Source organism: Sciurus carolinensis, chromosome 11 (genome assembly GCF_902686445.1).
Source record: "Sciurus carolinensis chromosome 11, mSciCar1.2, whole genome shotgun sequence".
Lineage (NCBI taxonomy): Eukaryota > Metazoa > Chordata > Mammalia > Rodentia > Sciuridae > Sciurus > Sciurus carolinensis.
In genome coordinates this window covers 79294661-79308532 of record NC_062223.1, presented here as the reverse complement: position 1 = coordinate 79308532, position 13872 = coordinate 79294661, and the positions used below count along the sequence as shown (strand labels likewise).

Sequence of the window (13872 nt, the reverse complement as noted above, 5' to 3'; positions counted from 1 at the left end):
GATGCAAGCCAGAGCCAGGCATGGTGGTACATGCTTGGAATTGCAGAGACTCAGGAGGCTGAGGCAGGAGGGTCGTGAGTTCAAGACCAGACTCAGCAACATAGTGAGACCCTGTTTCAAAATAAAATAAAAGGGGCAGGATGTAGTGCAGTGGTAGAATGCCCCTTGGTTCAGTCGCCAGTATGAAACAAACAAACAAACAAACAAACAAATAATTTATAAAGAAGAGGAAAACCTGGAGGGGTGGTACATGCCTTAATCCCAGCAACTTGGGAGGCTGAGGTAAGAGGATCACAAGTTCAAAGCCAACTTGGGTAAGTTAGGTAGACTCTGTCTCAAAATAAATAAATAAATAAAAATAAAAAATTTAAAAAAGAGGAAAAACTTATACAGAAGAGGAAATGAGAAAGGAATCAAAGCCAAGTGCAGTGCATTTCTGTAATCATAGTGACTTGGGAGGCTGAGGCAGGAGGATTGCAAGTTCAAAACCATCTTCCACAAGTTTGAGGCCATCTTTTGGCTACTTAGTAAGACCTTGTCTTGAAATAAAAATAAAAAGAGCTGGGGTTGTTACTTGTGGTAGAGCACCCCTGGGTTCAGCCTCCAGTACTGAGGAGAAAAAAAAAAGGAGAGAGAGAGAGAGAGAGAGAGGAGAGAGAGAGAGAGAGGAGAGAGAGAGAGAGAGAGAGGAGAAGAGAATCAAAATAGTAAATAAGAAAAAAATCAAACACAAAAGAAGAAATTAATGGAGGAATCTAGAGGAGAGAATTACAAGGCATTTAGAAAACAACAAAACAGCAGAAGTAAAATTAAGCACTTCCTTAGCAGTTCTTGACTTAAATGTAAATGGATTGAATTCTTCAATAAAGGGAACGATAAAGACACAGGATCAACTCTGTGCTGTCAGCAAGAGATCCACTTTAGATCCAGAGACTCGAATTGGCTCAAGTGGAAGGACTTCACGTAAGAGGTATTCCATGCAAATAGTAACCAAAAGAGAGCTGGGAGCTGGGCGCAGTGGCGCTCACCTGTAATCCCAGCAGCTCGGGAGGCTGAGGCAGGAGGACCACAAATTCAAAGCCAGCCTCAGCAACAGCGAGGCGCTGAGCAACTCAGTGAGACCCTGTCTCTAAATAAAATACAAAATAGGGCTGGGATGTGGCTCAGTGGTTGAGACCCCTGTGTTGAATTGCCAGTATCCACCCCCCCCCTCCAAAAAAAAAAAAAAAAAAAAAAAAGAGCTGGGCGGCAACACTAAAGTTGTCTGAACACATTTCAAGTCAACAGTTGTTTACAGAGCTGGCTGCAGCGTGGTGGCACACGTCTGTAATCCCAGCTATTCAGGAGGCTGAGGTTCAAGGCCTGCCTGGGGGACTTAGTGATACCCTATCTCAACAGAATAAAAAGGACTGGAGTGTAGCTCCATGACAGGGCACTGGCCTAGCCTGTGGGGGGCTCTGGTTCCATCCATCCTCCCCCAAAAAAACCTGTTACAAAAGACAAAGAAGGACATTATATTTTACTAGAAGTGTCCACCCAGCCGACATCAACAGCCACAAATTTATCTTCAGACAGTTCTCTGCCCACATAACTGGGCCAAGTACACATGGCCCCAACCTGGCCCTACTGCAGAGAGAAAATCATGGCAGACTGAAACAAGAAAGCACTGCCTCAGTCCTCAGAGCCGCCCGTCCCGTGTGCCGCAGAGCTCTGGGCTCTCGTTCCACCAGCACCAGGGACTTGCAACCCTGGCAAGCCCTCCTCTCTGAGCCCTCTGTGCCCACGTGTTCCCAAGGGCTACTGCAACAGCCTCAGGGTTTCCTTGAGCCCTTCCTGGGCCCCCTCCCATTCCCCACTACCCCTGGGACCCCAGGGGTTCTGCTTGCAGGCACCCTCACTCGGTTCCCACTGTCTTCCCAGTGGGTCCGGAAACCAATTTTCAACTCCTCCAGGGCTGGAAATAGAAGGGCTCAGTGCCACCTTGCTGGGTGGGTGGGTGACAGCGTGGCTGGAGACGGCAGCCTCTGACACGCTCCCCAGCACCCCTTCCCACTCCCCAGGCCATAAACACAGTGGTTCTGCTCCGGCTGCCACAGAGTCACTAGGCAAGAGCCTATGTCCTACATTGCCACCCAGCCCCAGAGGTCCACCCTCTTCTCTCCTGCCCTGTGCCTGTTCCTGAGCCTCCCCTGGGCCCTATGCTGCAGCCCATCCCTGGGTCTCCTCTTCCTGACTGTTGTCCCCCTCAGCCTCTTGGCTCCCAATCCTATCTGAACCCTCCCCCCAGTTTATGTTTTACTTACCCTGAGCCTCAGCTTCTTCATCTGTGATATGGGTGCAAAGGTCCCTACCTCACAGCCTTATTGCTATAAAATGAGATCATAGAACGTAGAGTACCTGGCACGTAGGAGGATCACCAGGGGTACTGGGGTATTCAATTCCCAATTAAATTAAAACTCTTAACAAATGAGTAAGCTTTTTTCATGAGTGAAGAGATTTGGGTTCTTAGCCCATTTCCTGTGCCTGGGACCCTTGGAGGCTCAGACAGGCTGTGATGATGGATGGGTTCGTGGATGGATGGATGGGTGGAGGAATCTGTCACTGATATGTTCCACATGGGGATATCCCACAGGTGGAGAAAGAACCATTGTATCCTTTGAGGTCTCCTGAGATCCCCCCCCACACCAAGAAAAATGAGAAAACAAAGGATGGGAATGTCACAACCAGGAACCCTGTTGCTATTACTGGTAGTTAAGCTGTCCTGAGGGCTGTCACTGGGCTAAGCATTTCAGGTACACTGGTGTTTCGTGGGCGGTACCATTATCAGCCCTTTGTTAGGGATATAGAAAATGGAGTGGCAATTGGCCTGGAGCCACATGGCTAGAGAGAGAGGGAACCCTGAGGCCAAGGTTGGTGTGCTCGCTGACACAGCCAGCAGCACAGAGCTCCTCTGGAGTGGGCTGTGGCCTGGGGCGGAGGGTATGGCGGGGAGGAGGAGGAAGGCTTTCCCTTCCAGGAGGCCCAGGTGGGCAGGCGAAGGAGGCATGGGAGGAGATGGCAGACAGGCTAGCAGAGCCGGGAAGGCTCCCAGGGAAGCAGCGCTGCCCCAAGGCCTAAGCAAGAAGGGGAGGCCAAGTTGGGGGGATCGCTTAGGTCAGGGAAGGAGCCGAGGACGAGGCAGCAGGCCAGGGAGGCCGGTGAAGGAAGAAGCCCATCATGGCCCATTAGCCTCATAAGAGCAGCCCTGGGAAAACAGGGCCTCCATTTCATTTTCTGGTGGGGAAACTGAGCTCAGAAAACATGCCCAAGACCCTCTACTTGTTAGCAAAGCCCAGACAAAGCCTGGTTGTGGCACTGCCTTGTGGAGCCCAGAGCTGGGACATTTTTGGAACCAAAGAAGTAACAAAAGATTCTTTCCTATTTGAGGGTGGACAGAGCCACCTCATCTCCAGACTCCCTACGGAGGCACCCACAGGGTGAGGTAGGCCAGCATGCAGAGGTGGCAGGAGGGGAAGGGGCCAGGAAGGTCCAGGCAGCCAGAGGCCTGCTTCAGAGACCCCTGGGAAAAACACCCCTGGGAGCCATGGAGGCCCAGACCCACCCACTTAGTGAAGGTGACATTCTTTCTCTGGCAGATTCTGGCCGTCTCTGGTGGCCTTTGAAGAGGTTCTCAGGCCAAGGGGCTCTAGAGGACACCTCCCCCAGCTTCTGAGATGAAAGACTCTCTGGTCCCACCCTGAAGCTTGCCTTCTTACGCACACGCACTAGCTCCATGTGGCTGCAGGGCTGCAGGACAAGTCTGCTCCACTGACCTCTGATGGCCCAGGACAACGGAAGCTGTTGGCCAAGCCCCACAGCACCAAGCTCCACAAGCCCCAGGGCCCCGTGCCAGGCCCACCTGGCCCAGGGCCCACATTCCTGGCTCCCGCTCTGGAGACCAGAAGCTCATTAGAGCCTCAGGCCAGTCACGGGAAAGGGCTGAGGGTCGGAGGCTGCTGTGGGCCTGGGGAGGAAGGGGGACCAGAAGGCTCAGCTGAGGGGCAGCACCTCTGCCTCTTCCCATAAAACCCCAGGAGCTCCAGCTTAGGACATGTCAGCCCAGCTCATTGCTGCCCAAGGCCCTCAGGATGAATCAGGCCGACAACTCTTCCTAAGTAGCTTTGCCAACCCCTTCCCCAAGGACCTCTCCACATTTGGGACTTGGCACATGCAGTTCCACTGCCTGGAACACCTGGAATTCAGAGATGTGGGAAATCAATCGTTTTTGCCCAGTGGGGTGAGTCAGTGAGAAAAGGAAGCCCCAGCAGGGACGTCAGAGGGAGCAGGCTCCAGCCTGGGCCTGGAAGAGGTTGGGAAAGTCTCCCAGCGGCAGACAGTAGGAATTTTGCAAGAGGAAGGTCTGGAAAGGGTATCCCACAGTTCAGCACTTAGTTGAGAGAGGATGGGTGGCAGCAGGATGAGCCACCCAACAAGGTCACTCCTTGAGAGGGTCAAAGGTTGGAGCGGGGGCTGGGAGCACCCACCTGCTGGAGAATCACCATAGTCCCGTCAGTGCTCCTGCTGCCGCCCGGCCAGAGACAGTTCTGCAGAGAGAGACCTCATGAAGCCTCTGAGCAGGCCAGCCCGGGAGCCTCCAGCCTGTCTCGGGTCACCTGGACTCCTCCCAAAGTCCCAGCCCCTCCTCCCTCGAGGAAACCCTCCCTGGCTTCTCTCCCTCTGGCCATAGCCCAAAGCACGTGACAGGAGCCTTGGCCACTGTCAGCCACCCCATTGCCCAGAGCAGCTGACCCTCTCATCCCGAGATTCCCAAAGGGCTCCAGAAAGAGCAAGTCTAGCCCCACCCTAAATATATAAGCAAAGGGGCCCAGAGACAGACCAAGACTTGCCAAGTTCACACAGCAGGACAGGACAAATTCAGAACTAAGACTTGGTCTCTGGTCTCCCAGTCAGGGTGGTCCAAAGAGTGTGGGTGAGAGGGCAGCCTTGCCTGGGGACAGCCAAGGGCCAAGCATGACTAGTTCATACTAAATTAAAACCTTTCCAGAGCACCAGCTGCCCTCAGGAGGGACGACTTCAGTCCCTGAAGCCTGGTTTTCAAGGTCCAGCCAATCGGCCCCTGCCAATGTCTCAGTCTTTTCTCTCCTTATTCTTGCACTTGGGACCAGCCCAGGTCACTCATTGTTCCTGAAATATTCTGCTATTCTTAGACCTCTTGATTTTGCTTACATTGGCCTTTCTACCTGGAATTCAGACTAGAAAAATCCTGTCTGTGGTTCATGGCTCAGTTCAGATGGTACCTCTTCTAGGAAGCCTTACCTGACCATGTCCAGGCCTCTAAGGGCCTCTGTGTTTCCCTTCATCCCTGTCCTGACTACATGCATTTTGTTGTCTGGGTTGGGGCCCCTCTGCCCTGAAAGTCAGGGATTTGATTCAGCACAGGGTGTGGCCTGAATCTGAGCTATCACCTGTCTCCTGCCTTGACCAGCACAGGGCTGGGCTCAGATTTGGGCTTGGGAAGTACTCATGGGACTAGGTGTAGCTGTCAAAGCCCCAGCCCATGGCCCTGGCAAGAGGCCCTGATGGCCCTAGACCTGTCCCTCAGGATGAACATCAATTTTTCACAAGGCCCCATTCAGAGGCACTGGGGCATTTGATCCTCTGCCCATGACACTGCATGACATCTGAGCCCTGACCCCTGTGCTGAGCCCTGGGTCTCAGTGGGCACACGGTCCTTCTGAAGACCAGCACTGTCAGGGAAGTGAATTCAACAAGGGCCCGCAGGCAGCTGCCATGGGAGCTATGTCTAAAGAGGATATTCAGGTCACTGTGGCAGCATCCAAGGCCAGCATGAGCCAGGACAGCCAGGGGCAGACCAGAGCTGTCACAAAAGATCCAGGACCATGGGGGGTGGTGAAGGTGCAGAATTTAGGGCCCACGTGGTAGGAGAAACTATGAGATATGTATTTTATTTCTAAAAGTGGGAACAAGACCATGTTCAAGCTCTTTGCTTTTCAGTTGATGATAGGGAACACAGATTGTATTTATATTTCTTGGTCCATGCCTGATTTTACCTTCTCTCCATGACAGTCCTGGCTGATGAACTTCAGACTCCCATATCACAGATGGGAAATTTGAGGCAGAAGAAGGAAGTGACTTATCTGAGGAGAGAGCAGGTCTGCCCCAGGATGCCTCCAGTCCCAGCCCAGCTCAGCAGCAATTCAATGGATACCACTTCTCTCCCCTCTTCCCTTCTCCAGGGTGCAAACCTCCATCTTTCCAGGCTTAGGACAATTTCATTCAATGGCGGCTGTGACAGAACCCCCAGGAACTGGGGGCTATGGGTGCAGGTGCTCCAGAGGAAGCACGCCATAACTCTTCCTGAGTCCGAAACTCCCTCTCCCCATGCCCAGCAGCAGCCCATCCTTACCTGGTCCCAGCCGCACACTCAGCACCCCACCGGCTTGGGTACTGTGGCCACAGGCACCGAGGACTCAGGAAGCAGGACACACACGTAACTGGCCTGCAGACACGCTGCCCTGCCTGCGTCTCACTCTGGGCTCGCTCTGGGTGTTGCTCTGGGTCCTTCCGACTCTCTCTGGCCTCTCCTTCCTGTCTCTCTGCCCAGGAGGCTGTCCAGCCGGCACTGCCACCCTCCTCTGGCACTCCAGAGCCTTCTCCCAGGAGGCGGAGCCCGAGGGGGCCTCCAAGGTCTGTGTGTGGTGACATCAGCATGGGGGATGGGTTGTGCTGGGACTGATGTCCAGAGGCTGTCCAGGGCTCTGTGTGGAGCCCTTGCTGACCTGTGGGGCCCAGGCCCACCCCCATCCTGGCCTCAGGTGCCTGTCATTCAGTGAACCACTACCTGCTGACTTGGCATGTGGGCAGGAAGTCTGTTCTGATCTTGACGTGGTTGCTGATTTGCTGGGACCTCAGGTCCCTGCCTTCCTCCAAGCCCACTCTCTCCTAAGGTGGCTGTGAGACTCCCACGGCACAGGGTCAGGCAGTGGGCGCAGGTCCAGCAAGCCCTGCACTCGGCACCCTCTCCCAGACACACCCCCCTGTGCCCCAGACCCACCTCCCAAGGGCTCCCCAGACATGCCCCCCTGAAGCTCGCCAACCCCACACGGCTCTGCAACTTGTTCTGAGAGTGGGGGTGCATGTTATTCTGTAATCATCCGGAAACTCTGTGAACCAGACAACTTGGGGCAACCCCGTGGGCACCAGGAACGCACACCAAGGGAAGTAGAATGTGTGATTCGAAAGGGAGTGGGGACAAAGAAGTGCACAGAACCTTTGCTATTAGCACTGGGGGCCAAAGGTGGCTGGCAGGGTGACTTGCTGAGACTGTGCCCTTTGTCCTTCCCACCCTTGGCCTATAGCTCTGGGCCCCACAGAGGGAAGGCCACTTTTGTCCCCCTAGGCTCCATACCTGGGGTGCATCGGCAGAGAAGCCAACCACAGGATGGGTTGCGGTGGGTGTGGGCCCAGTGGCCCAACAGCACCACCTGCTGGACAAAGTCTCCATGGCTACCGGTCCAGGGAAGCCAGGCTGAGCGCAGGGAGTCATGCCCCAGCTTCCTAGCCCCAGCGGCAGCCTCCATCAGGTCTACCTGGTCTCACAGCACTCACCTGGGTCCTCAAACCCTTAATGGGGCCCTTTGTGCAGCTGCCTCTGCACTCCTGTATCAGGGTTTGGGCCTGCTTGACCCAGGGAAGTCCCACATGGCCCTAGTAATCTCTCTACGTAGTGTTTGTCATGATCAGAGAATTTGTACCTGTTTTCCCCATAGTCTGAGGACTGTTCCAGAGCAGGGACTGTCTCCAGGGAGAGGCGTGGTGAAGCTAACGGCACTGATTGCTGCAGGAGGGAATGACTGAAGGATCCCACTGGTCTCAGCTCAGACTCATTGGGAGTACAGTGGTCCAGCTTCAACTGTGACTCCCAAATCCACCCTTGCTTGTCCCTCTGACCAGAGGACAATCACCCATTGTCCAGTCCGCCCACAGGGATAGACAGACACAGGAAGATATTTCTGGACTGCAGAAACATTTATTCTGAGAAAGAACAGGCCTCCTCTCCCCCAACCTGGCAGCGGGCCCCAGGAGAAATAAAGCCCAGGCCTGGGTGGTGTGGGCTGGAGGCCCTTCCCATCTGCAAATGGAGGCTCTGCGGTCTCCCTGGGTGCATAAGGTGAATGCTCTTCCTGATCCATCATCTATTCTCACTTGCCCAGTCCCCAGACCTTCCTGGGGACCAGAGATCCCTGCACAGCCAGGAGCCAGCCTGGCCTACCTTGAGGGGCAGGACCTGCTGTTCCAGTTCTGCTGGGGGGTGGGAGGTTGTATCCAGCTTACAAAAATCAGCCACTTGGTCCCAGTTTGCCCCCGTACCTAGGGGGCTACAGCTGAGCAAAGACCCATGTGTCAGCCCCAGAGGCCCAAGCTGGCATACCTGGGGCTCACCTCTCCATCCCTGACTTGGGAATCTTAATTTGAAATAGACAAGAAGCGGTGAGTACAAGAACGTGTGTAGTGTGTAGCATACAGAGATACATAGAGAAGGGGTTACTTTGCCCTTATTTAGCACTGTGGGTGCTGACAAATAGGAATCATTGGCCCCACTTTGCAGAGGGAGAGATCGAGGCACAGGAGGTTTAAGTGACTTGCTCCTGATCACATGCAGAGTTCCAGCCCTGGGTCCTCCAGGGTTTTCAGTTCCTAGGCCAGGGCAGGACCCAGGAGCAGAGTCATCCCCAGAGCAAGGTGGCAATGTCAGAGAATCCAGCACCTCCAGCCAGGACACTGGACCAAATGGCAAGCTCTGGAGTTGAAAATTCAGGTTCCCAAAGGAATCGCATCTTGGAGCCAACCGTACTTTCCATTGGCTGTGCCTGGTCTGAAGTCCAAGGAGGGCACAGAGGAGACCCTGAGTGGGTCATGGCACCAGCGTTTAACAGAAGTCCTTCTGGAACACAGCGCCAGCCTGCAAACACCTAAGAACGAACATCCTCCTCGTCACCCTACTCCAGACCTCCTCGGAGAAGGTCTGACTTCGCCCAAGTCCCTGCCCAGGTGGAATCAAAGTAAAATTAGAGGGTGAGCAAAACTGTGTTGGAGGGAAAAAGGGAATCCAGACTCCCCTTTAAACACCCCTGGCTAAAACTGAGATATATGTATTTTTAATACAAAATGGAGAACACTAAAAGGAACATTTTGGTCCAGGCAGCAAGAGCACTGTGGTCCGGTTAGCTGATTGGAGAAGTGGGCAGAGGGGCCTCTGGTGAGGCAGCAGAGCCACCTATCTCCTGCCATGCCCAGTAGGTGACCTGACCCCGCAGGTCTGGCAGCACCACCAGAGTCCTTTCTCCTGCTGGGGTCTTGCAGCAAAGGGGAGACTGAGCCTCCCTCTGTGACAGCCCTTCTGCCTGCCTGGCCCACTCGCCGGGCACACTCCTTCCAACATCGGGCAGTGGAGAAAGGAAGGTGCCCTTTACTTCCTACTAGGGCACCACCTCAAACCAGGGGCTGAGAACGGATCAGAACCTGGAATGAGAAGGTAGCCGCAGCCTGTCTGGGCATCTGCCTCTGAGGGACCTGACGACAGCGGCTCAAGGTGGAGGCTGAGTCGGGGTTCCCTTCACCTGGAGATTTGTGAGCGTTGCTTTTTCATTTGGGGGAGGAAAAAAAAAAGGCTGGGTAAGTGGCCAGGATCAGAGAATGATCAAATGTCACCTGCATATTTCCCAAATTCCAGCCCGAGCAGGAACCTGGCAGGTGCCCAGAAGGAGCCCTTCAAGGTGGCTTGGAAATCAAGTGTAGGTGACAGAAAAAGTGAAGTCTGGGAGGGTGGGGTGGGCCTGGGGAACAAGGGACAGGAATGGGGCTTGGGGACATGGCAGTTTGTGTGTAAACAAGTGACATCTTCTTGGCACTCCTCGGCAGACAGCAGGCCCTTGGGAAAATGTTTTCAACGGATAGAGTCCTTTAGCAGTGGTGACAGCTAGGGTAGGGAGGAGACTCCCCCACGAAGAGGGACTGCTTTGGGGTCCTCAGGACACTGAGGCTCAGAGAAGGGTAGAGATCTACCAAAGTCACACAGCAAGTCAGTAAAAGTGTGGAAAAGGACCCCAGCATCTGGCTCCCAGGCTGGTCCCAAGTCTGGTGGGGACATGCAGGTGGTGGTGAGACTATTGGGGCCAACTAGATGGGCAGGCATCAGACAGCTGTGAGGGAGGCACTGCTGAGGATGCGCACAGCCACGGTGCCCGGCAAGTCGCTCGGCTGCCGACTGCTGCGGTCTCGGAGGTGGAGGGTGTGCAGGGCCTGGAGGTCATCCGGGTCAGCCTTCAGGTGCACCTGGCCCAGGAATTCATCCTTCAGGACTCGGTGGTTCCAGATCTGGGAGCAGACAGATCATGGTAGGGGCCGTTGCTAAGGCCAGAAATATAGTCTATGGCACGTGCTGGTGGAGACAGCTGAGCCTCAAACTCACTTCCCGCAGTGCAAGCCTGGCCGAGGAGCCCTGGGTGGTCTGCTCCCCCGTGAACCTTGGGCAAGGGCATGCCCCTCCCAGAGCCTCAGGCTCCCGTCTCTCAAGTGCTCTTCCACTTATGAAGTTAGATCTGTTATTAGCTCTGCGGTTGACCTAGGGTGAACTGGACAGGGACACGCCCTCTGCCTAGTTTTCCCATATTTTAAATGAAGGTTGAGTCCTTCCTGTCCCAATATCTATGGGTCTGGGATTTGATCCAGGGGGACCCAATGTTAAGAAAACCTAGAAAATCAACAGTGGCTCCCGGGGGCACCCCAGTTTGTTTAGTTTTTTTCATCCAGAGAGATACTGCTTTGAGCCTGGGGGACAGAGAACTTCCTGGTAAGGAGCTCGAAATCATCACGTACCAGCCTGAGAGGGGCGGGAAGGCTGTCCCAGGACACTGGCTTTCCCACCCCTGCTCAAAGCTCTGAGGAAACAGCCACATTCATCTCCAGTCACTTTTCCAGGTAGATCCACTGCAGGGGACTCTAAGGAACAGCTATGAGGCTGTGGACAAGGTCAGCAGAGATGACTACAGTCTACAGCCAAGAGACCCACCCTCCTGGGTCTCAGCATTTGCACTGGCTAAATCAACTGGCCCACCTACAGAGGGTGACCCTGGAGTGGCAGGAGGGGCAGGCAGTGAATGCCAAGGCCATATCAGGAGTCAGGGACAGATGGAGAACCAGAATCTGGCAAAGGTCTTCTGCCCTGGAGCCTGTGGGCAGGTGGGCTCACCTGTACAGTGATGGGCTGGCCTGGCTTCTTGCGGTAGAAGACTCCTTTCACATTGTACTCAGGTGTGGAGGTCCCTTTCTGCACAGTTGAGCGGACTTTGTCCCCTTCACACTTGATGATCACGTAAGAGTTGGCCCCTAGGGAGACGGAGGGGCAGCCAGGGTGAAGGTGGGGGCTGGAGCAGGGCCCAGGTGGGACAGATGTCTCGGACGTGAAGGGCCTACCTGGGCTCAGGCATTAGAGGGGAGAGCAGAGCCTGACCCACCTCAGGGTGCCTTAACTTACAGAGACCTGCAGATGGCAGGGACGCAGTGGCCATGTCTGGCCTTACCCAGGAGGTCCTCTCTGCTCAGGCTTCCTACCATAGTACCTCCTCAAGCCTCCAGGAAGTCTTCCCTGAGCCTTCCCTACCAGCTCTCTTCCCCAGTATCTGACTTCCTCACCACCCAGAAGCTCCCGGGAGCAAGAGGGAGTCCTACTTCTCTCTCGGTGCCCAGTATCCCCCCAGCAATGGCTGTGCCCACAGTGGATGTCAGGAAAGGGCTGCTGACTTGCTGAGTGTCAGCAGGGACACTTTGGAGGCTGAGAAAGGAGAGGGCCTGGGGCAACTGCCAGGAGGGGGACAGAGGCCTTTTCCTGGGTGAGCTCACCTGTCTGGGAGTCCTTGAGGCCAGCAGCCCCCAGGACATGTACCTGGGTCACCTGCTGGGGGTAGCCACACAGGGAGCTCCAGCAGGTGCGGGGGGGCTCATCATGGCGTAGCTCCCTAATCCAGGAAAGACAAAGAGGCCCGGGAAGATGGTGAGGAGGGGGTTCAGAGGGAGGAAGGGGAGAGGTGTATTTAATACAGACATTCATTTAGTCCTGGGCCCATCCCTACGGCAGACCCAACACCCAAGCTCACGAACTTCCTGCCTTCTCCATCCTATTCAGAGCCGTCCCATACCATGGTAGGGAAAGGGGAGTAATTTTCTGAGCACCTACTGAGGACTAGGCCCTCTGCTGGGTGACGTAGGTATCATTTCTAAACCTCACAAAGCCCAGAGAGAGGGATGACCATTATTGGTCCGTTTTATAGATGAGGAAGCACCAGGCATCCCCAGGGGAAGGCCCCTCCCATACAGCTGGAAAGCGGTGAGCAGGGGCAGGTCAGGCCCCAGTCATCCAATTCCACGCTGGAAGCTGCTGCCTGGGGCTGGGATGTGGGCAGGGCCCCTCTCTGGGGACAGTGAGTCTGGGCTGCATGACAAGGTGGCAAGGTTAGTAGAGGATGCACAAGGTCTGCCCTCCAGCAGGGACAGGAGAGCGGACAGAGGCAGCAAGGCTGGAATCAGGCAGGGTGGTAGGCTGTCCCAACATCACTGCACTGTGGCTTGACCTTGGGCAACCTTGCTGACTTTGATCCCTATTTTCTTTTGTAAAACAGTGGCCAGGCCTCCCACTTGAGGGTACGGGAAGATCCACTGAGGGGAGTGGGAGCTTCTTTGTAAACTGGGAAGTGCGGTGCACACAGGAGCTGCTGTTGCTGGTGGTGCCCGGGAGGCCAGGCCAGGGGCGGGGGAAGAGGAGAAGGGGTAGGGGGTGGGCAGGGGGTCAGCCCAGGGGGGCTGGTTGGGGGCTGGATGCCCAGGCTCCACACCTCGGGCAGACCCTGAGTGCCTTGGGACTGCAGGCCCTGCCGGGCCTGCCGTGCACCGCGCCCCCATGACCCTGGTCACTGCAGTCCCTGCGCACCGGCAGTTGGAGGGCACGTCCGTGAAGACTCTGAGCAGGAACTCGCCCGTGTGGCCTGGCTCGAAGGTGGTGGGGATGATGACATAGCGGCCCTCGGGCTGGTCCGTGCGCAGGAAGACGCTGCGCGAGTTGATGTAGATGGAGCTGGCGGCCTTGTGCTGCAGGCTGTGCATGCGGTACTGGCGGTTCTCCTCCACCTGCAGACACAGGAGGGGCTGGCCACTGTGCCGCCCGCGACACCCAGGCCACCCGGTGTCCCCTCACCACCAGGAAAGGGTCCATGGAACCTATGCCTGTGAAACTCCAGAACAGACAAATCTATAGAGAAGTGGAATAGGGTTCTGCCTAGGGCTGAGGGGAGGAGGGTCCTAGGATCGGGTGAGGGGCTTCATTTTGGGGTGATGAAAATGTTCTAAAATTGTGGTTTCTAACTGTGACCACACCCAAAGGTTCTAGATCATATACTCTGAATAGGTGAATTAGATGGTCTATGAATTGAATCTCAATGAAAGCTATTAAAAATGAAGGGTGCTGGGCATGGTGACGTACACCTGTAATCCCAGTGGCTTGGGAGGCTGACGCAGAAGGATTGCGAGTTCAAGGCCAGCTTCAGAAACTTAGCGAGACCCTAAGAACCTAGTGAGACCCTGTCTCTAAATAAAATATAAGAAATGGGCTGAGCATGTAGCTCAGTGGTTAAGTGCCCCTGGGTTCAACCCTTGTATCAAAACAAAACAAAACAAAACTGAGGGCAAGAAACCAAGCAGTGGGGCATGACTATAATAACAGCTGTTTTGGAGGCTGAGACAGGAGGACTGCAAGTTCAAGGTCAGCCTCAGCAATGTAATGAGACTCTGTCTCAAAAT

General features: G+C 55.0%; 2 protein-coding genes across 5 annotated transcripts in view; both read right to left on the bottom strand.

The window, feature by feature from the left end:
• Positions 1-6510, bottom strand: part of Myo7a (myosin VIIA) — a 74971-nt gene extending 68461 nt beyond the window's left edge. Inside the window, exons 1-2 of the mRNA XM_047518876.1 lie at positions 6428-6510; positions 4524-4583 (exon numbers count right to left, since the gene is read on the bottom strand). Coding sequence (XP_047374832.1) covers positions 4524-4541 — 18 coding nt within the window. The 5' untranslated portion in view covers positions 4542-4583; positions 6428-6510. The remainder of the gene's footprint in view (positions 1-4523; positions 4584-6427) is intronic.
• A 1527-nt stretch (positions 6511-8037) lies between these two features.
• Positions 8038-13872, bottom strand: part of Capn5 (calpain 5) — a 56269-nt gene continuing 50434 nt past the window's right edge. For all 4 annotated transcript variants that reach the window (XM_047517406.1, XM_047517405.1, XM_047517407.1 and 1 more), the window contains 4 exons: positions 13007-13203; positions 11923-12038; positions 11273-11409; positions 8038-10398 (listed from right to left, as the gene is read on the bottom strand). In XM_047517406.1, the coding sequence (XP_047373362.1) occupies positions 10216-10398; positions 11273-11409; positions 11923-12038; positions 13007-13203 (633 nt within the window). In that variant the 3' untranslated portion in view covers positions 8038-10215. The remainder of the gene's footprint in view (positions 10399-11272; positions 11410-11922; positions 12039-13006; positions 13204-13872) is intronic.